The sequence below is a fragment of the Malaclemys terrapin genome, chromosome 1, assembly GCF_027887155.1.
Source record: "Malaclemys terrapin pileata isolate rMalTer1 chromosome 1, rMalTer1.hap1, whole genome shotgun sequence".
Taxonomy (NCBI): domain Eukaryota; kingdom Metazoa; phylum Chordata; order Testudines; family Emydidae; genus Malaclemys; species Malaclemys terrapin.
This window is the reverse complement of record NC_071505.1, coordinates 217,140,992-217,164,251: the sequence shown is the minus strand read 5'-3', so window position 1 is coordinate 217,164,251 and position 23,260 is coordinate 217,140,992. Positions and strand designations below refer to the sequence as shown.

Genomic DNA, 23,260 nt, shown 5'->3' with positions numbered 1-23,260 from the left:
GTGCTAGCCTCATCTCCCCCATGTCATAAGCCAAAGAAGAATGTGATAAGGCGTGTGTGATCAGTATTATCATGTCAAAAGCAGCAGAGAGCTTGAGGATGAGGTTCTCATTTTTTTAGCCCAACTATGATTATTATTATTAAGGCTGCGAGTTTGTCACGGAGGTCACAGAAGTTACGGATTCCACAGAAGTTTGGGTTGGAGATTGGGATTTGGGGCGCAGGAGGGGGTGAGGGCTCTGGGCGGCGCTTACCTTGGGGGAGGGGGGAGTGGATCCCTCAGAAGCGGTGACATCCCTCGGCTCCTAAGAGGAGGCACAGCCAGGGGACTCTGTGCACTGCCTCCATCTGCAGGCACCACCCCCACAACTCCCATTGACTGGTTCCTGGCCAATGGGAGCTGCGGAGCCGGTACTTGGGGAGGAGGCAGCATGCAGAACTGTGTGGCCACACCGCTGCCTAGCAGCTGAGGGATGTCGCCACTTCCGGTGCGGCGCAGAGCTGGGTAGGGAGCCTGCCAGCCCCGCCAACCTCCCTTTTCCCCCAGCACCAGCGCGGGTCCCGGCCGCCCCCCTCCCTAATATTTAGTTAGGGATATATAGTACAAGTCACAGGCTGTGAATTTTTGTTTATTGCCTATGACCTGTCCATGACTTTTACTAAAAATACCCATGACTAAAATGTAACCTTAATTATTACTACTGTCTAGACAGAGTTCTAAAGACAAGTTTTGGTGCTTTTTTTAAACTAATGTCTGAAACTTTTATAGAAATACTGCTTCTGTGAATATTTGGTGTTATTTAGCATATTTGATTTTATGACTTTGTGTTGATGACAAACTTGAATTTTTTAACTATACAATAAAAATGTTCTGATGACCTTTCATAATACAAGTGATGTACTTTACCATCTTTAGCCATAAAAAATACAAAGCTATTCTGAAGAAAGAAAAACGAAAGAAAAAGAGACAAGCACTTGCCAGATTAAGAGATTCAGGTAATAGATAAGTCTTTTTTGTTGCTACTTTGTAAGGATGTACCAGTTATTTTTCCTTGTCATAAAGAAAAGGAAAGGAACATTAAAATGTGAGCCACATTATCTGAAGGACCAGAAGACACAATTTTAATGATGCTCCAGAAGAATGAGATTTATAAAATAGAAATTTCCTTTAGGCGATCTGAGCACGTAGTGCATTATTACTTGCATACAGTGTCAGATGACTTAAAACAATATGTAGTAAATATTTTTGAAGGTTCTTAAAGGTTTTTTTTAAATGAATCTTAAATTTAAGTCTACAAAAGTAAAGGAAAGCAGGTACACTAACACAAGAATATCTCTGAAGAAATGGTATTTTTGATGTTTACTAATTAAAAAAAAGAAGTGTAGCTCTAATTTGAACGTTTATATTATAGCATTTCTGTTATATATAGTGGTGAAGCCCAGGAGAAAAATTATATTTAGCTGCATGTACAGGGACATGTTACTTTTTCCTCAGAAATCACAGAAAAAAGTGAACCATTGCCTGAAGAGGAGGAACTGGAAGAAGAGGAAAAACAACTTGAGGCTGAAAGGTAAATAATCTAGAGTTTAAAATAATATCTGTTAATAATATTGTTGTTTAGTCTTTTATTTAATGTTGAAATCTCTGACAATTATATATTTTGTAAATAAAAATCTATTTTTATCCATATTATGTAGTGTACAGTCAAATTTCTCTGAAAAATTAACTGTGAATCCAACTGAGTTTCCTGTGCTCAGCAATTTCAGATAAACTGGACTTCCTTGTATCCATAACATATGCAACAATTTATCCAAAATCACTAAATTGGAAAATTTAAATCAGTGTATTTTGCCTAGTTTTAGCTCCTAGGATAAGCAACAAACATATGGCTGACTATTATAGCCTGCAAACATGTGGCTGAACATATTATATTATGTTCTAGTCCTGCCCAGAATTAATGTTCATCTATTTGGAAGCATATCCCAAGAAACTCATATAATTTGGCAACAGAATAGAAACGGAAGTATAACTCTCTAAAATTCTGTTCAATTCTCCTACATTTTTCCAGAATCAAAACGGCACTTTGGTATCAAAAGAACGTGACTAAGCACCTTTTGGGGAAAATGTAATGTTAAGAAAAAAAATTGTAATATCTTGCTGTGTTAAATTATTATAACTATGTTTAATAAGCATGCAACCATGGCTCCTGTAATATAAACAAAAGTATGTCTACAAATTACTGATGAACACTGGACTTCTCTTGCTAATTAGCATCTGATTTTATTGGTAGGCAAAAACTACATGAGGAATGGTTGCTGAGAGAAGAAAAGGCTCAAGAAGACTTCAGGCTCAAGAAGGAAAAGGAAGAGGCCATGAGAAGACTTCAGGAGGAAGAGGAGGTGAAGTATAAATTGAGAACAATGTTTCACTGTACTATGCTGCCCATCATTTGGGGAAAATATTAATGTCTTTCTGTTGCGTAGCAGCTACATAATGCTTAGAAGTCTAGTATGTTTATTTTTTTCAGTTTTGATCTTAAAAAACCATACAAATCATTCCTCACCAAAGGCTATCTATCCAATGCTCTGGCCACCCTTGACATAAATCTAAAAACTCAGTTCTGGAAAGGTTACAACATATAGCATGGTTGATGGCAGGATGGATAAAATTCAGTTATTATTTAAAAAAAAAATTAAAAATCAGATTTTAAAAAATAAATAAATACAGGTTTATTGTTAAAAATTGTGCTGACTTAAAATTTAAATTTGAAATGAGAATATCAGATATGTTAAGGCCTATTTGTGACAGGTTGGACTCCCTGAGATGTCACCTGGTGTGCTGGGACATCACTGAGTCAGACTATTCTGCCAGCTTGGGCCCCTTTTTACCTGGTCTTGCTGGGCTAGGCTCCCCAGCCTTTTCCAGCCCAGCACACCTGCAGGGCCACACCCAGCTGCATAGAGAGACAGAGATCTGCTCTGGGAAGGCTCAGCTTAAGGGGCTTGCCACAGTACCCAGATGTTCACACACACACACCCCTTGAAGTACAAACCCAAAATTATATGAAATTCGCTTCTTCCCTCAATGTGGAGAAGGGTCTGCACAACTTCTCTCCCCCCTCCCCCATTTAGAAATCACATAAACTGGATTATATTGTAAACCAGAAATAAATTTATTAACTATAACAGGTGTATTTTAAGTAGTTAAGGAGGTAGAAGATAAAACAAGCCAGATTACTAAGAAAATAAAGCAGCACACAGACTAAGCTTAATACACTAAAGAAACTGGTTACATGTAAGTTCTCACCCTAAATATGGTTCTAATAATCTTCTTCACAGGTCAGACGCCCTTCCAGCCTGGGTCCCAGTTCTTTCCCTCAGTTCAGTCTTAGTTGTTTCCAGTAGTCATCTTGGGTGGAGTAGCAGGGGAGAACTGATGACCTGGCTTACCTCACTCCCCACCCTTAAATAGGATTTGCATAAGGCGAGAGTCTTTTGTTTCCTAGTTTGACGCCCCTCCCCAGCTTCTCCTGAAAAAGTACAGAATTCAAGATGAGTTCCATTATCAAGTGACATGGTCACATGTCTCTGTAGGGCCCCTGTAGCCATTCTTCACAGGCTGACCCACGTGTTCACAGGAAGACTAAGCTCTTTTACAGTCCATTGTCTCTCGCTGATGGGCCATCAGCACTGTCTGGCTTTTTCATTGTTGTATCTGAAGTGTTAGCTGGGGTATCATCCGAAGTAGCATAGTTGAAATACAGATATATAGTCAATATTCCTAACTTCAGATACAGAACTGATACAGGCATACAAATTGGATAATCACATTCAATAAATGATAACCTTTCCAATAATATCTCACATGAGCCATCGTGCATAAAGTATATTTCAGTTATGTCACATTCATATCATAAGCATATTTTCATAAAGAATATGGAATGACGGTCACACTAGTTTTATTGCAATCTATTAAAATTTAAATTAAATAAAAATATTTAAGCAATACATGCTTGCTGCCAAGTTTTGAAGAAAGTCAACCAGTGAACTGGTGGAAGTCACTGGCTGAGCACCTGGAATCAGAGTTTGCTGAAGTACTGAGCCAACTTTTGATAGCAGTAGCTCTTCTGCAGATGCATAGACAATATTGTCTTCATCTCAGTTTATTCAGCAAATTCAGTTACATTACTGTAGTTCATTCAGAGTTAAGAAACCAATGGGGAGTTGAAAAAGCATGAAAGCTTATTTTCTTCTACCAGTCTTGGTGTGAGAGGATAAGATCGAGTACTTCTAAAATCTTGAAGGACTTGGTGATCAGTTCAATTCACTCTTTTTCTCCTTTGGTATTCACCCCTTCTTGTCGACTGTTGAGAATAGGCCAATTCCACCTTAATTGAATTGGCCTCCTTAGCACTGACCCCCCCACACACTTGGTAAGGCAACTCCCATGTTTTCATGTGCTGTAATATTTATACTGCTCACTGTATTTTTCACTCCGTGCATCCGATGAAGTGGGTTCTAGCCCACGAAAGCTTATGCCCAAATAAATTTGTTAGTCCCTAAGGTGCCACAAAGACTCCTCGTTGTTTTTGCTGATACAAACTAACATGGCTACCACTCTGAAATCTTTACAGATTGTTTCCTTTGTTTAATAAATCAGTTTAAATGTAAAACATGTTTTAATTAACCTTTTTCTTATGTATCCAGTGCATTGCAGGTAGTTTTATTTAATAACAAAAAATTTAAAATGCTGTCTTTGTGCATATTTAATTGAATTCAAATATCCATCCAAATAAAGCCTGACACAGATTGCAGGTACAAAATTATCTAGTAAATAAGAAATGCATCACTTACCATTTTTTACCATATTAAAAAATGTAAACATTAAGAATCTAAATAAATGTAAGTTAAGCTGTATAATTGCTTAAATGTATATAGATATATATCGTGTAGCCTGGTTTGCAAAAAGTACCAAAGGCTACATTTAGTTGCAAATCAACAAATTATAATGGTTACTAAATAATGAGAATCAACACTTCTTTAGGAAAATAATTAAGATGTATAAATGCAAAACAGGATTAAAATTTAAGATTTAAATCAGGGTTTATTGCTTGGTGATTTAAAACATAATTAAAATTGACAATTTAAGTTGCTTTGATATAAATCAGTCCACCCTGGGTGATGGTTTTGGATTTACCTATAGTTTTCTCATTCACGTACATATGTGTATCTATTGTATTTTTGAAAGAATATTCTTTTAATCACTTACCAAGAAAAATGAACAGTTTCTTTCTTCTCATAAAGAGAAAGATAAAAGAAGAATGGGAAGAACAGCAAAGGAAGGAGAGAGAAGAGGAGGAGCAGAAGCAACAGGAGAAGAGAGAAAGAGAGGTGATGCCTGCACTAGGAGGATAAACACACTGCATATCCTCTTACAGTACCAGATGTAACAGTCTTGTCTTTATGCATCTGTTTATTGGAGTTAGAAAATGGGGAGTGGAAATAATTGATGGGTGTTTTTCTGAGACCTGGAAGTAGACCCTCTGTATTTTATTTTAATGAAGCCTTATATTGGGGATAAAAATTAAACAAAAATAGCCTTAATCCTTCAGTTTGTGTAGCAACATATGGCTTCTTGTATTACACTTCCCCTGTAATTATTTGCATTGGGGAAATATGAAGGTATATTGCTGGCACCCGCTCTCTCAGGTGCACTTAACATGTGACACGTTAAAGATAACTCTCAACATAGTATTGTATGTTTTCCCTATCAGACATCTGAGCAATCTTAATGTAATCATTTTTTAAAAGTTCCTTACATTGATCTGGAATTATATTGCTGCTGTTCCTTAACAGTGTTCTTACTCAAAAGATGTTACAGGTCCTCTTTACCTGACTCATTCATCAGGATGTATCTTTTTCGTAAATTGTTGGGTGGGGAAGAACACAATATTGAAAAGTGTTAACAGCTGTATAATTAATTTAACCAAAAAAACGGTATTTGGTAGAGTATCTGCTTAGAATTTAGAGAGATTGTAGCTGCCCCCCGGGATTTCCTCCTGCAAAGGTCCAAAGTGAGGTTGACCCATTGCTGTCATCGGGGAAGGATGATCACAACTTTCTGGAGTTCATCCATCTCATTTCAACTTCTCCAGAGCAGCAAGAGATGAAAACTGATCTGATCCTACTCAGTTTCATTCAGAGCTGCTTCACCAGAAACAAAGATGTGATTCAGCCCACCGCCATCTTCAAGTAGCTGCAGCAGGAGAGGAGAGAATACAAGTAGTTTTCCCTCCTGCTTTTAATAATGGAAGATAGCACTGAGGCTACTGTACATAATACATTAACTCCTCACTTAACGTTGTAGTTATGTTCCTGAAAAAGGCTACTTTAAGCTAATCCAGTTTCCCCATAAGAATTATTGTACGTGTTGGGGGGAGGGAGGAGAGAGGTTAGGTTCCAGGGAAATTTTTTTTGCCAGACAAAAGACATTTGATACATATACAGTATAAGTTTTAAAGAATTTTAAACAAACAATTTAATACCATACTCACCAATGATTGTGAAGCTTGGTTGACACAGGAGCCTAGCAGGGTTGGGGTGCGGGGGCTTGCCCTGCTCCGCCCACCTAGCGCTCCTGCCGGGGGTCGGGGCATGGGGGCTTGCCCACTCCCCGGGTGGAGCAGGGCAAGCCTCCGTGCCCCGACCCCGCTCCCCAGCAAGAGTGCTGGGCAGGCAGACTGGGGCAAGCCCCGACGCCCCAAACCCGTTCCCCGCAGGAGCGCCGGGCGGGTAGGCGGAGCGGGGCGACCCAAACAATCTTATAACGGAACACTGCACAACTTTAAATGAGTATGTTCTGTATAGATCAGCAACCTAATAACAAAACGTTAACCGGGATGACTTTAAGTGAGGAGTTACTGTACTTCTCCAGTAGAAGCAAAAGAGTAACACTGACAGGAATTGTCAGTCTCTTTTTGGAACTACTGAGGAAGTGATATGGGTGGCGGCAGCCACCAAGACACAGATATGATCATCTAGATCAGGGGCTCTCAAACGGGGTCAGGATCCCTCATGGGGTTGTGAGGTTATTACATGGGGGTCACGAGCTATCAGCCCCCACCCCTACCCCGCTTTGCATCCACCATTTATAATGGTGTTAAATATATTTAAAAGTGTTTTTAAGTTATAAGGGGGGTCACACTCAGAGGCTTGCTATGTGAAAGGGGTCACCAGTACAAAAGTTTGAGAATCACTGATCTAGATAAAGTAAAATGGGGGTTAGTGGTAGAAGTGGACAGTAGACTAGGAGGATAGAAGACTGATCCAAATGGAATGAAAGAGTGGAGACTGTAAAAGAAGGAAATGGTGGTTGGACTTGGTTCAGGAGTCAGCACTTACCCAGCTGGGGCAGAATGATGTCTCTCATTCCCTGGATAAACAGGAGCTGGGAATATTGTGCTGTCTGGCTGCAAAAGCAGTTCCATCCACCACTCCCCCTCTCCCTCCACTTAACAGAAAGTTGCTATGATACATGTCTTCTGTGTATGATTCTAGATGTCCAAACCAAGATGAAGGTATGAGGAGAACCTCAAACATAGTGGGATGGACTGAAATGGAGAGAAAACAATAGAAAGATTAAAATGAGAACTAAAGGGGAAGAGAGTGGTAGAAATAGGGTGTTAGTTGTGAATTCCTGGGATCCAGTAGACCGTGTAGAAGAGCAATACCGAGCTGACAGAATAAATGTCATGCTTAAACTAAAAGGAGTGCATATTTGTTGTTTCTGGCCATCAGAAATTTGTGAATTGTTAGCTAAAACTGGTTCCAGAATTCTTCGTGGTCACCTGATGGTGGTCCACAGACAATTACGTGGTCAAATGGTGCGGACTCTGCACCTTATTTCAGCTGCTAAATTGCATTAAGATCAATATAAATACATTACATACTCTCCTAAAATTGCTCTTCGATGTAAACGATTGCTGTAATTGTCCTGGAACTATATATGATCAACACTCGGACGGGAAGTGGTCCACATGATTGTGACTGGGAGGGGAGTTGGGTCCATGAGCCATTCGTTATTAATACGTGGTTCAGTCCATAAAAAAGCTTGAGAACATCAGAGCTAAAATAAAGTCCAAAACGTTTGCTATAGATGTTACTGAGTGGGCAGTGTGTATGCAAAGAGACCTATTACTAGGAAAATCCAAAGCTAACTTATTAATATTAAAAATGCATTTTAAACTTAAGTGGTCACTTTTCTTGGCTTTTCCTGAATTCCATTTTATATTTATGCCCACTTATCAAGCAGAGTTTTAGTGCCACAGATATGTTTAGGTGTGCAAAGTAACATATAGTTCAGTAGCAGCAAAAGTAGAGAAAGAAAACTACTAGTTTCAAAAGTAACTTTGTGAAGTGCTCTAGCATTTAGATATTAGAAAACACTCATCTACATTGAAGTCTTCTCAGATGTATCCTTTAACAACATTATAGGGGGGCTGACTTATTGCAAAGCAAAAAATAATTTTTCAGTGTTTTTAAAACAAACCACCGCACTGCATTAGCGTGTATAGTCATTAAATATTACAAATTAGGTTCTTAACTAAAGAAACCAGATGAGTTACTTCCCTTCAGGGTTTTCACTAGTCCTGTGTTTGCACCATTTATAGGAAGCTGTGCAGAAGATGCTGGATCAAGCTGAAAGTCAGGTATGTTCAGTCTCTTTTCAATAAAGAACTGAAAGATGACTATTGACTACCATCTGACTCTTGTCTTCTGGAATGATATTCATCTCTTTTGAAGAGAAGCTAATGGCCTTGTATAATTTAATATGTAATGGTTTCCATTAGCCATAAACAATGTATTTACTAGCTGGAACATATAATTAAGCACATTTGTGGCTACTTGGTAGCAGTGCAGCTGTGCAGGAGAGCAAGGTCTAGAATGACTTTGGGATTCTGCTTTCTGGGCCACTGAAGACTTGATATGATGGCATGTTTTCTTTGAATAAAAGCACTGCAGCAGGAGAGAGTACTGATTCTGAAATAAAGAGGGAACCACTTGGGTACCTGGAAGAGTGCAGATCTCGAATTGGTAAAAAGTATTAAGAAAATCTGCAGAATGTTCTTAAATTAGATCTCAGTGCCTGAATTCAGTCTCTCCATTTCTTTAAAAGAAAACAACTCATTTTATCTCACCCAGGCAGTAAAGGTTTGTAAAGGTTCTTGCACTGAATAGACTCTTGCACCTATCTGAAAAGTAAACTTAATTATAGTTACCCATTTCAGAGTTGATTGCTATTAACCACATTGGAATAGTGTTGGATTCTCAGTTATATTTAGACTGAGCAAAGGAACTAAACTTCTAATTGACAAAATCTGGATGGAATACTGCTTTGACTGTTTTTACTGTCTAAGGCGCTAAATGCACTTCTGGGAGAGAAACAAAGGGGAAATGTAGTATATTGGAGTTTGAAATTGAAAGATATAAGGTTTCAGTTGGTGAGTTCTACCACTGCGGAAGCCACAAATGGCATTCTGCTCCTGCCCTCTCCCAAATGGTGCTATCACCAGTAGAAGTGCCAACTGTACATAATCATAGCTTTCAGTTTATTTGATGCGAGAAGTGCTACTTCAACACTTTTTTCCAAACTGCTTTGCTTATTAAAATGGGTAAAATTCACCTTTTTAAGGGTGCTTCCAACTTTGCTTCTAGTCAACAAACATTTGCAATTTGGTAATCTAATACTGCATTTTAGGAGTCCCAGGCCAGTGGCTTGAGTACAGAACTAGAAATGGGGAATTCCTGAGTTTTAATCCCAGTCATAGCTCTGGTAGGGGGGGTGTGTGTGTCCCTGAGCCAAGTTACTTTAAGTTTAATACTTCATTTTTCCTAACTGCATTAAAAATTGATACTTGTTTACCTACTTCACTGGGCTGTTGTAAGGATAAATTAATGGACCCAACCCTCAATTCCTGCCAGAAAGCATTCAGCCCAATTCAGGAAAGGGGGTGCAAAGGTGTCTTCATTACACTCTCCCGGTCCTGGGGTTCCTTTGCTCTCTGGGTCTCTTCCTTGAGGATCCCCCTGTGCTAGGATGGTGGGCTACACTAATGCAAGAAAGAATATTTGTAATTCTCTTAGAGGGTGTAAATCCAGTGTAAGGACTGAGTACTGTCATTGTTTGTAAAAACTTAATGTATCCTGGACTCTGGCAAATGGAAAATTTCCATTTGTGATCTTAAGTTCATTTTGTATTGAGATTCCAAGGAAGAGCTGTCCATCTTTGGATAGATTAGAGGCACTTGGATGACCATACAGAGCAGTATTTAAAATACTTGGTTCAAAGTCACCTGGGTGTCAAAGGAGATAACATTGAGTTACATAAGTATTGAATTTGACTCCTTGCTGTCACATTTATTTATTCATTTTTACTGTGTTCTGCTCGTTAAGGTAATATGTTAATGATGTTTTTAAACAGCTGGAAAATGGCGCTACCTGGCATAACCCAGAACCCCCAGAGAACATAGGAACGGAGAAAGATAGAGCTAATTGCCCATTTTATATCAAAACAGGATCCTGCAGATTTGGAGACAGGTAACTGGTCAAATGTTGGGAATATAACATGGTTTAAAGGGGTTAGCTCCCTTGGGATTTCTTACAGGTTTGTGATCAGATTATCTTCTATTGCTTGGTGGGTTTCCTGTAGACTTATTGGATCGGATTCTGTTCTCAGTTATACAGCTGTGAATTGAGAGTAAAAGCAGTGCATAGTCAGAATTGGGTTATCTTTTTTTTTTTATTAGAATATCAAACTGCTAATAGTGTGGTCCCAGTTTTGATCTGACTGACTGACTCAGCAGAAGCATTTGTAGTGGTAGATCATTATGCCATCAGAGTATATCCAGTTTCCTATTATTATTGGTGCAGCTCCAAAAGAATATATCTAGTCAGATGTCTTAATTGATTTGCAGACACTGCACCTAAAACAGCTACAAAAGCAAGGTAATGTACATCTGCATGACTGGATGTGTCATGTGACTTTCCAGTATCTGATTTGTACAGTACACATGATCATTGCACATGGTCCATCTAATTTAGTATCCTTTCTCAAAAAGTGCTCTAATCTCTTACTTATTGTCTCTGAAAACTTAATAAGCCCTAATGTGTTCCCATGACTTGAATCACATGTGTTGCCTTTCTTTGGCATTCTTCTGTTAGGAAATATATCAAATGAATGGTACAGAAGGTCAGAGGGTGCTCTTACTATCTTGCAATACCAGAAGGGGTCATACCATCAAATTGAAAGGAAACAAAATTAAACCTGAAATTAAGCCTTTTTGTATAATTCATAACTAAGCAGTGGAAGTCTACATGTTGAAGTTGAGCTTAGTAGGTTTCAAAGTTAGACTCGTGTCAAAAATGAAAACATATTTATAGTAGATAGGATCTGAGTATATGTCAATCAGTAATTGCTTGGAGATAGGAAGAGAGTTTCTTCCTATGGACAGCCTATTCCATAGTTGTCTGTTACAGGGCTTGTACCTTTCTCTATAGTGTTTGCTCTTTACCGCTGTCAGACTTGATACTGAGCTAGGTTGACCATTGGTCTGATCCAGTGTAACAGAATTCCATTTAACTGATCTAATTGGGACCGGGGCCAGATCGGATAATCAGAAAGCGGGATAATCTGGAGAATCAGAGAGTGCAATGCTGCAGCACTAGCTAGCAACACTTCTGGCCCTGGAGTCTTGGTTGTTTGGTTAATGCGACGAGCGGGAAAATGGAGGGTTGGATAAACGGGGTTCTACGTTACTATATCATGAACAAACCTACTAGCTTTTTAGTAACATGGTTTCTATATTTTCCAATTTTAGTTTCCTATCATATAAGGTTGATTTGTATAGAGTTTTAATAAATGTGGTAGTTTGACTGCATTATATTTAAGATGTATCCTCCGAAGTGTGCTTCCGAGAAAGAACTAGCACATTTTAGACAGAGCTTTTTGACTCAGTTACCTGGGTGAACAGGAGAGTATTTGAAGCAGAAATCCTAAAGCATAGTGAAACCCTTCTCATTCAGAAGCAAGTCAGGGAGATTACTATTTGAGGATGTCTCACTGAGCTTCAGGCTGTTATGGTGAACACTGTATTGCAGGTTTCAGAGTAGCAGCCGTGTTAGTCTGTATCCGCAAAAAGAAGAACAGGAGTACTTGTGGCACCTTAGAGACTAACAAATTTATTAGAGCATAAGCTTTCGTGGACTACAGCCCACTTCTTCGGATGCATAACTGGGCTGTAGTCCACAAAAGCTTATGCTCTAATAAATTTGTTAGTCTCTAAGGTGCCACAAGTACTCCTGTTCTTCTTTTTACTGTATTGCAGCATCTGAAGGTCACGTATGGCCACCAATATGATGTGATGCAGGTTAAAATAAAACTGTGCAGAACTGTCACTTGTAAATATGGTACTTCCATAGCTGCAGATGTTCACAACCTGAGGCCTAATTTTTCTTCCCCTTCCCAATCGGATGAGAGTAGTTTCATTTACTTCAATAAGAGTTATTTAATTTTGCAGAGAAGAAAGGAGGGGCTCTTACAGAAGTAAGACTTTAAAATGTCTTGCAAGACCCTTCAAAAATTGAACAGATATTTCAAAATAGCAGCATTTGAATAAATGCCTTTCATCATTTTTGAAATTTCTAACTGATGATTTTTTGTGTGTTTTGTGAACACTGATGGCATTTGTATATGGCAGGATGCTTTAAAACTATCAGGAAACTTGTCTTGAATTACCTGCTTTACTCCTTGAAATATGCTGATTCCCATCATTACACTAATGAAGCGCCTTTTTAGAATATTTTCTTGCAATTCAGAGCTGTTAGTGGGTCTAGAAATAGCAAATGTTTGCAGCTTTAGCAGTGTAGCCTTTGCTGAAAGTGGGGTGTTTTTTTCTTTACCATAAATTATATAGGTGTTCCCGCAAACATAACTACCCAACATCTAGTCAGACGCTTCTGATCAGAGGTATGTTTGTTACATTTGGAATGGAGCAGTGTAGAAGAGATGACTATGATACAGATGCGAGTCTTGAATACAGTGAGGAGGAAACGTACCAGCAGTTCTTAGACTTCTATGAAGATGTACTGCCTGAGTTCAAGAATGTGGGAAAGGTTATTCAATTCAAGGTATGCATATGAGCCCAATGATAATCATCACCTCTCATTGTTCCTTTGCCAGTTTTGACTAGTGTAAATCTCAGTTGTGGAATATGCCATAGCTAAGTTTAATGTACAGTTTCTCAATTCAAACTGCATATTTCTGATGGTACCTGTAAACTAATCTCTGTGTCATCCCAGAGGATTGTATTTCTTCAAGTTACAGATGAAATCCCTCCCAAAACTTATTTTGGGACAAACTCACAACATATCTATAAAATTACCTTTTGAAACAGTCTGCTTATTTCTCAGCCCCCATCTTACTAAGCTTCCGAGCAATCCAGCAGATTCTCAGATCATTTTCAGGGCTGGAAAATTTTACCAACTACCTATTAGCCCAAGGACTAAGCCTTGTAGCCAAAGTAAAGATAGCTGTGCTGCCATGGCAGTGCGTCCCTCACCTTCCCCCCCTTTCCCCTTACAATCTATGCCCAGGGCAATTTAATGGAGTAAAATGGTTATATGCTTGATTTATTTAGAACACAGTCAACTTTCTGTTTAATTCACTTTTAAAAAATGTAACTTGCTACTAGGGCTTGGTGAAGAGCAGAAAAATATTTGTTTGACAAATTGAACTAGTATGAAAGTAAAATGTTTGAATAGTACTTGACCAGTTAGAAATGGTAGAATTTGTAGCAGAAACTGCAGCTTTGACCAAACACCAGCTTTTTATAGTTGCTGCAAGTTTGATTGGTGGTGGACCGCCTGCACCAGGTTGCAGTGCCACTCAATCAAATTTGGCCCGGCTGCCCCTTTGTCATGAGCAGGTGGGGGCGGAGGCCAATGAGGAGAAGGATGGGGCCATGGATCCATGTTGGTTGAGGCCAGGCTTCCCAGGAGGCTTGTCCTGCTCACCGCCCAAGCTCTGTGGTGAGTGCTGCTGCCTGCACTCAGCCCTGCTGGTGCTGGCCTTGCACTTTGTCTTGACGCAGTTTTGCCTCCACCAAGTGATGTGAGCTAGGCCTGCCAAGAAGGAGCTTCTGTGTGATCTTGAGGACTTCGCTTTCTGTGGCTGCCCAGCTGCATCAGAGGATGGGCTTGGGGAGGCCTAAGTGAATGGGGCCGGGCTGGGACTTGTGCCTCCCACAGGCACAGGGCTTGGGACAGCGGAGCCCCAGCAGTTGCAGCCCCCCACAGGCCTTCAGAGGGCTCTGTGCCTGAGGCCAACTCTAGAGCACAGGGCCCTCCACACCAAAACTGCAACTTTAATCAACTCTGGCTACAACCTTTGAACCAAAAAAAACCACAATTTTCTTTTCTGACAGCCTTAATTCTGATCTATTCCAAGAAAGAGAAATATCTTCTCATGACCAGTCATGATTGTTTTCCATTTTTATCCTCCACCCTCTTTCCTTTAGTTGGACTCTCTACCTTTCCTTTCCTCAAAAATATTTTTCTCCTGTTGTACAATACACCTGTCCATTGTTGGGAATTGTATTACAAAACAAAATTCCCACCTGAACGCTGTGAATTGCATTGTTGATAATGAGGCTTGGGGGATCAGAAAGCAAGGCAATACACTGACTTTTTATGGGATTTCATTGCACAGTAGTATATACAGGAGTTGGGTTAGCTGATGATCTGGCCAAAGTTGGAAGATCCGAAACTCACGTTGGAATGACAATGGTTGAGGCTATTGATGCCTTATCAAGGAAAATATTAGCTGAAATAAATGGATGAAAGACAAGATCTTCTGATATCAAAGGATTTCAGAAAATAACATCCACTATTGTGAGAGTAAGGACACTGTAGGAATGAACATCAGCAGACACAGGACCAAGATATATGCACTCTGCAAGATGTTTCAGGAGCAGGCTTTCACAACCACCTATGCCTTTGAATGTAATATTGTATGGATTTGACACCTTGCATCAAGCCCTTACAAAGAACTTTGTAGGAGTCATGTAATATAGTGTTTCTCAAACTGGGGTTGCTGCTTGTGTAGGGAAAGCCCCTGGCGGGCCGGGCCTGGCCGGTTTGTTTACCTGCCCCGTCCGCAGGTCCAGCCGATCGCGGCACCCACTGGCTGCGGTTTGCTGCTCCAGGCCAATGGGAGCCGCTGGAAGCGGCGCGGGCCGAGGGACTAACTGGCCGTCGCTTCCAGCAGCCCCCGTTGCCCTGCAGCAGCGAACCGCAGCCAGTGGGATCCGCGATCAGCCGGACCTGCGGATGGGGCAGGTAAACAAACTGGCCTGGCCCACCAGGGGCTTTCCTACACAAGCGACAACCCCAGTTTAAGAAACACTGACCTAATTCATTCGCAGATTCCATGCCTGATATAATTATTGTGGGACAAGACAACAACAAATTCCCACCAGTCCAGGTATAGACAGTGTTCCCAAGGCCAGTCCCAGTTGTACTGCCATGGCAATTAAACCTGCTTTTCATCAGGTTTAACTAACATGGTGATCAGCTTCAAGTGTTTAAGAGCATTGTCAACACTAAAGCTACCATTGGTTAACTTGCACGGGTCAGTATTTTTATAAAATTCCCTAGTGTGCACACGGCTTATTTCTTGCATGTCAATGGTGTGATCTATGGTACACTATTGGTAAAAGCTTGTCTGTATTATGCTGCTGTGGGGCCATTCTATATCTAATGCAGGGGTCGGCAACCTTTCAGAAGTGGTGTGCCAAGTCTTCATTTATTCACTCTAATTTAAGGGTTTGCATGCCAGTAATACATCTTAACGTTTTCAGAAGGTCTCTTTCTATATGTCTACAATATATAACTAAACTATTGTTGTATGTAAAGTAAATAATGTTTTCCAAATGTTTAAGAAGCTTCATTTAAAATTAAATTAAAATGCAGAGTCCCCCGAACCAGTGGCCAGGACCCGGCAGTGTGAATGCCACTGAAAATCCGCTCGCGTGCCGCCTTCAGCATGCATGCCATAGGTTGCCTACCCTGGATCTAATGGCTTTGAGTTATTTTACAGTGTCTGAACCAGAAATGTTGACTGTATCACTACTTACTAATAAGCTAATATCACATTCTCTTTATTCAAGTATTTCACCTATATCTGTCTGAAAATTCCTATCCTAAGCATTTTCAACCTGGGTAACTTATGTCTGATCAGTAAGTTAAATCTGAAATAATGTGCCTTTATGTAAAATTTCACAAAGATTAGAGAAATCTATTTGTGCAACAAAACCATGCCAGCAAAAGAGCTTTTAAATCACTTTCAATGGAATGAAATCAACTTTTGGTACAGTACAGGAAAGAAAACAACAGCAGGGGCTAAATATTTAAGAGCTATTTGCATAATAGCCTTCTTTCTCCTGTCCTTCTCTTTATTCCTAGTCAGATTGAGATGGTTTTATGTGAATTTAGGAATTAGTGCTTAGTGCCCACTTCAGAGCTGGAATATCTCATATTTAAAAGGGTGGTGACCCCAACATTTTTTTACACTTCTGGGGATTTCATTCTTACTGTTACTCCCACCACCTCCCAAAATATCAAACTTTTCCAGTGCCAGCATTGCTTGTCTGATGAAATACGTGTTGTAGCTATTTTTTCATATCTGATTTTTCACCTCTCTTGTTTTTCTCCGTCTCCTTGTTCATTCTTCTCCTTGTCTTGTCAGTTTTTCCTCTCCTATAAGTGCTATTTGTGTCTAATGATGCGCATTAGCAGCTCCAGCACTTCTAGCATTTATTACTACTAACTATCGTTAGCTATTAAAAGTCCAGCTGGTGTTGACTGCCTTTGTAATACTGGTGATGCCTTCTTACAGTCCAGCTGGCCAGAACACCGTGTAACCAGGAGGATTAATCATGTGGTGACACATCAGTGTTGCCTACCCAGGGTGCCATTCTAGAGAATAAAACAGAACCTGATTAACAGAGCATGAGGTGTAGTATGAGGAGATGCGTGTGTGTGTCTGTGTTCAACTAAAAGCTGTCAGCTACAGGGGAAAAGAAAAGTCCTATGTTTAACATCAAAGCAAACCATTTTAAATGTTGTTCAAACATACCACAAATACTTTTTTTTTTTTTTAAACAAACTTCTATTTAATCAAAGCTAAGTGTTCAGTTTTATTAAACCTGTATGTGAAAACCAGGCCAGAAGAATTGATAAATAAAATACTTTTACATTCTTGTCACCCTAGGTATGAGCTAAATTGGGGTGAGTATAGTTCCATCACTAATGAGCTATGTGGATCTCTCAGTTTTTCAGAAGCTTTAATCTAACATTTCATCTCCTCTTAGGTCAGCTGCAACTTTGAGCCTCACCTGCGGGGAAATGTATATGTTCAGTACCAATCGTAAGTGCCTTGCAGTTAACTCTTTATGACGCTTGAAAGTTAAATACTCCTAGATCATAAGCAGTACCCAAGTATAAAATTTTACTTTTTCCTGTTGGGTTCTAAAAGGTTTAATTCCATATTTCCATTTTACTTAAATTTGAATGTCACTTAAACCCTATTTTATCTAAGTGATTCTTCCCCACACTGTAGTAAGAGTCCAAATTTGGTAGAGAACAGAATTTAAATGATATCCCACTAATGCTACATGCTGCCTTATCTTTAAATTAAAGGGAGCGAGACTGTCAAGAAGCCCTTACTCTATTCAATGGACGATGGTATGCAGGACGACAGCTTCAGTGTGAATTTTGCCCAGTGACAAGGTGGAAAACTGCTATATGTGGTATGTCAGGATAAACCTTTATAAAAGGGAAAGTCTCTCATTACTGAAAGGCTTATTAGAAAACTGAAAGATTAAGAAGTGATGTCTTACAGGCTTTCAAATCCGAGAGATCCACATAAAATTACAGTACAGAAACCTTTTGTGGTGCAAGGCGACAAACTGAAAACATGCACTAACTCAACTACACAAGCTTTGGGCAGGAAGTGTATATGGTGTCCAACTGACACTGCCGGGGGGATTTAGGAAACTGACTGTAGTTAGGATGCAGTAACACCCTCAACCTTTAGGAAGAGTGCTTTGGGATAACAGATGATTGTACAATAGACAGGATATCTGTTAGGCCAGCAACCTAATTGATTCTGAAACGTTAAAACATAGCTTTTTCATTATGATCAGTGTTAACTATATTTAGTTGTTACCTCAGTCTTGCTACAATCCGAAATGTATTTATCTTGAACAGAAAATTCTTACCTCCAGGATAGCACTTAGGCTACATCTACACTACAGGGGGGAGTCGATTTAAGATACGCAAATTCAGCTACGTGAATAGCATAGCTGAATTAGACGTATCGCAGCCGACTTACCCCGCTGTGAGGACGGTGGCAAAATCGACCTCTGCGGCTTCCCGTCGACGACGCTTACTCCCACCTCCGCTGGTGGAGTAAGAGCGTCGATTCGGGGATCGATTGTCGCGTCCCATCGGGACGCGATAAATCGATCCCCGAGAGGTCGATTTCTACCCGCCGATTCAGGCGGGTAGTGTAGACCCAGCCTTAGGCTATAAGGGGCCAGTCCATGCAGATTAATGGCTGGTTTACTCATGTCTTACCTAAAATCCCTGAGATTTAACTAACACCTACCCTGCCCAATTTACATAACTAGTTAAGGAAAGTTAAGTTATAAAATTACTAGCTCACTTTAGCATAAGACATACTAGAATGTTTGAAAGCTAAAACTAATATCAGGATGGATGTGTCTCATGATTAAGGTTAAAGTATAATCTTTGAAAAGAATTGAAGTATGTTTTTCCTTTAGATGAGGCTGATAGGCATGGTATGAATATCTATAGTGGAAAAAAACAAAAGATTAAGTGCAACAAATCTTTTAAAATACATATTTAATTAAAATGGCCGACATTACATTAAAAAAAATAGAATTGTTGCCTTTATATAATATTACCAGTAACCTTCTTTTTAAAAAAATAAAAATATCTGTTGCAGGTTTATTTGAAAGACAAAAATGCCCAAGAGGGAAACACTGCAACTTTCTTCACGTATTCAGAAATCCACACAATGAGTTTTGGGAGGCCAATAGAGACATACATATTTCTCCTGAACGGACCAATCAGTCAGCTAAAAACTCTGAAAGGAGAAACAGAACAGGCTATCACGAGGACTATTACAGCAAGTCAAGAAGACGGAGCAGCCCCAGCCCAGATCATTCTTACAAAAGAAATGGAGAATCAGAGGGGAAAAAAAGTAGCTACAAGAGCAAGAAAAGACGGCGGTCTAGCAGGTCAAGAAGTTGGGAACGAAGGCGGTCACATAGTAGAGGGAAGAAGAGGAGAGGTCGTAGTCGCAGCAGAAGCCGTAGTTGTACACGTGGTCGTAGTAGAAGCCGAAGTAGAAGCTCCTCTCGGTCCAGGAGTCGGGGCAAAAAGAGGTCAAATAGCAGAGGAAGAAGTAATGAACCCCTCCCCAAAAAGTGAGAATTCTTTCAGGAGTTGCCACTTGAGCAACTGTAGTGTTACCAAAGATACCATGTGTGCAGTAGATGGCTCTGTACCAAGAATAATGTTGTACTACATTAGGGTATATCTTGTATTAAAATGAGTATGATCCAAGGAGGAATTAAGAGTTTAAGAAAGATGGTACAGATTTAATTATTTAAATTTACCACAGGGTCATGGGAATTCAATATTTTGTGTAAATCCTTCCTGTTGCACTAGACAACTGAATGTATCCTACGATCAGCTGGAGATCAGGGATCAAATTCTCCCCACCGTGGAAGAAAGCTCCCTGTGTTGCTGCTTGCACACAGTGCTTGCACAGCAGGAATATGGGGGTGAAATTAAGATTCTGAATGTCACTTTGCCTCACCTGCGAGTGACACTGAGCCAGCACTGCATATATGAACAGCACTGAGGTGGTCCTGCTGAGGGAAGGAGCGATTCAAGCCCGGAGAACAAAAATACCAAGAGGGAGTGCACAGGTGGTTGGTTCAGTGGTAGCCCACTTGATATTCAATACTGTGCTCCTTGCGCTAGCTGTAGAGATTGTGAGCTTGGGCATAAATCAAGGCAGTAATGTTGAGGCATGGTAATCTAAAGTGGGTTGTTATTTTTTGAAGTGAAGTAAGGACTAAAGATTACTACAGGGATACTATAAACCAGGGGTCGGCAACCTTTCAGAAGTGGTGGGCCGAGTCTTCATTTATTCACTCTAATTTAAGGTTTCGCGTGCAGGTAACACAGTTTAACGTTTTTAGAAGATCTCTTTCTATAAATCTATAATATATAACTAAACTATTGTTGTATGTAAAGTAAATAAGGTATTTAAAATGTTTAAGAAGCTTCATTTAAAATTAAATTAAAATGCAGAGCACCCCGGACCGGTGGCCAGGACCCGGGCAGTGTGAGTGCCACTGAAAATCAGTTTGCGTGCCGCCTTTGGCACGCGTGCCATAGATTGCCTGCCCCTGCTATAAACCAAAACACAGGAGCTGTTAACTAAGGAACAGAGTGGCTGAAGAAATTAATAAAGTATGTATAGGAGAGTAATTAATACTTATAGTGCTGTCAGGACTTACATAAGAACAGCCATGCTGGATCAGACCAACAGTCCATCCATCCCAGTATTCTGTCTACTGACAGTGGCCAATGCCAGGTGCCCCAGGGTGAGTGAACCTAACAGATAATCATCAAATGAGCTCTCTCTTGCCATCCATCTCCACCCTCTGACAAACAGAGGCTATGGACACCATTCCTTACCCATCCTGGCTAATAGCCATTAATGGACTTAACATCCATGAATTTATCATGAGAACTATTCACGATGACTCCAAGATCTATTTCCTGATTAGCTGTAGCTAAATGAGCCCCCATCATATTGTGTATATATAGTTGGGGTTATTTTTTCCAGTGTGCATTACTTTACATTTATCCACATTAAATTTCATTTGCCATTTTGTTGCCCAGTCACTTAGTTTTGTGAGATCTTTTTGAAGTTCTTCACAGTCTGCTTTGGTCTTAACTATCTTGAACAGTTTGCCACCTCACTGTTTACCCCTTTCTCCAGATCATTTATGAATAAGTTGAATAGGATTGGTCCGAGGACTGATCCTTGGGGAACACCACTAGTTACCCCTCTCCATTCTGAGAATTTACCATTTATTCCTACCCTTTGTTCCCTGTCTTTTAACCAGTTCTCAGTCCATGAAAGGATCTTCCCTCTTATCCCATGACAACTTAATTTACATAAGAGCCTTTTGGTGAGGGACCTTGTCAAAGGCTTTCTGGAAATCTAAGTACACTATGTCCACTGGATCCCCCTTGTCCACGTTTGTTGACCCCTTCAAAGAACTCCAATAGATTAGTAAGACATGATTTCCCTTTACAGAAACCATGTTGACTTTTGCCCAACAAGTTATGTTCTTCTATGTGTCTGACAATTTTATTCTTTATTATTGTTTCAACTAATTTGCCTGGAACTGATGTTAGACTTACCAGTCTGTAATTGTCGGGATCACCTCTAGAGCCCTTTTTAAATATTGACATTATAGTCAGAACTCTTGGGTGAATGCCATCTGGTCCCAGTGACTTGTTACTGTTAAGTTTTTCAATTAATTCCAAAACTTCCTCTAGTGACACTTCAATCTGTGACAATTCCTCAGATCTGTCACCTACAAAGGACGGCTCAGGTTTGGGAATCTCCCTAACATCCTCATCCGTGAAGACTGAAGCAAAGAATTCATTTAGTTTCTCCGCAATGACTTTATCGTCTTTAAGTGGTCCTTTTGTATCTTGATCGTCCAGGGGCCACACTGGTTGTTTAGCAGGCTTCCTGCTTCTGATGTACCTAAAAAACATTTTATTACCTTTTGAGTTTTTGGCTAGTTGTTCTTCAAACTCCTTTTTGGCACTTATTACATTCTTACACTTAATTTGGCACTGTTTATGCTCCTTTCTATTTACCTCACTAGGATTTGACTTCCACTGCTTCTTTTACATGGTTGTTAAGCCACGGTGGCTCTTTTTTAGTTCTTTTACTGTGTTTTTTAATGTGGGGTATACATTTAAGTTGGGTCTCTATTATGGTGTCTTTGAAAAGTGTCCATGCAGCTTTCAGGGGTTTCACTCTAGTCACTGTACCTTTTAATTTATGTTTAACTAACCTCCTCATTTTTGCATAGTTCCCCTTTCTGAAATTAAATGCCACATTGTTGGGCTGTTGAGGTGTTCTTCCCACCACAGGAATGTTAAATGTTATTATATTATGGTCACAATTTCCAAGCAGTCCTGTTATAGTTACCTCTTGGACCAGATCCTGCGCTCCACTCAGGACTAAATCAAGAATTGCCTCTCCCCTTGTGGGGTTCCTGTACCAGCTGCTCCAAGAAGCAGTCATTTAAAGTATTGAAAAACGTTGTCTCTGCATTTTGTCCTGAGGTGACATATACCTAGTCAATATGGGGATAATTGAAATCCCCCACTATTATCGAGTTGTTTATTTTGATAGCCTCTCTAATCTCCCTTAGCATTTCATCGACACTATCACTGTCCTGGTCAGGTGGTCAATAATAGATCCCTACTGTTATATTCTTATTAGAGCATGGAATTACTATCCATATAGATTCTATGGAACATGTGGATTCATTTAAGATTTTTACTTTATTTGATTCTACATTTTCTTTCACATAGTGCCACCTCCAACGCACAAGGAATGACTTCCTCATTCCAATTCCTTATACGCTTTCCTATGTGGAGCATGCGAAGCAGTAATAAAATAACTTCTAGAAATCAAGGTTAATCTTGATAGATGGGGTGCTATTAGTGTTTAAAATCTTCATTTGCATTCCAAATGGATGTTTGAAACCAGTACAATCTTGGGGTATAAATTAGATACAATACTTAAGGAGAGATTTTCAAAGGGCAATTAGGTGCCTAACTCCCACTGATTTTTTCAAGAGGAGCTGGGAGCCTATCCCCCATAATGCAGATACTTATTTATAGCCACACTATTAAATAGAAAAAGAAATATTTATTCCAGCCTTGACTTGAGGGTGCAGCTTCTTCTAAAGCTTTGACTGTGCATCAGTGGTTAATAGCAATAGTGCATTCAGCAGGTGCTAACTGTTGTATTTTTCCTCCACATTTAAGCTATTTGGGTATGCATTCAG

At 39.8% G+C, this 23,260-nt stretch overlaps 2 protein-coding genes across 2 annotated transcripts in view; one reads left to right on the top strand and one right to left on the bottom strand.

Annotated features, from left to right (window-relative positions):
* ZRSR2 (zinc finger CCCH-type, RNA binding motif and serine/arginine rich 2) overlaps positions 1-23,260 on the top strand; it is a 29,294-nt gene that overhangs the window by 805 nt on the left and 5,229 nt on the right. The window contains exons 2-11 of the mRNA XM_054007098.1: positions 916-995; positions 1,495-1,570; positions 2,291-2,399; positions 5,304-5,390; positions 8,669-8,707; positions 10,480-10,595; positions 12,971-13,184; positions 17,426-17,481; positions 17,754-17,863; positions 19,084-19,567. Coding sequence (XP_053863073.1) covers positions 916-995; positions 1,495-1,570; positions 2,291-2,399; positions 5,304-5,390; positions 8,669-8,707; positions 10,480-10,595; positions 12,971-13,184; positions 17,426-17,481; positions 17,754-17,863; positions 19,084-19,567 — 1,371 coding nt within the window. The remainder of the gene's footprint in view (positions 1-915; positions 996-1,494; positions 1,571-2,290; positions 2,400-5,303; positions 5,391-8,668; positions 8,708-10,479; positions 10,596-12,970; positions 13,185-17,425; positions 17,482-17,753; positions 17,864-19,083; positions 19,568-23,260) is intronic.
* Positions 5,412-23,260, bottom strand: part of AP1S2 (adaptor related protein complex 1 subunit sigma 2) — a 62,806-nt gene continuing 44,957 nt past the window's right edge. Inside the window, exon 5 of the mRNA XM_054007111.1 lies at positions 5,412-6,255. Within this exon, the coding sequence (XP_053863086.1) occupies positions 6,184-6,255 (72 nt within the window). The 3' untranslated portion in view covers positions 5,412-6,183. The remainder of the gene's footprint in view (positions 6,256-23,260) is intronic.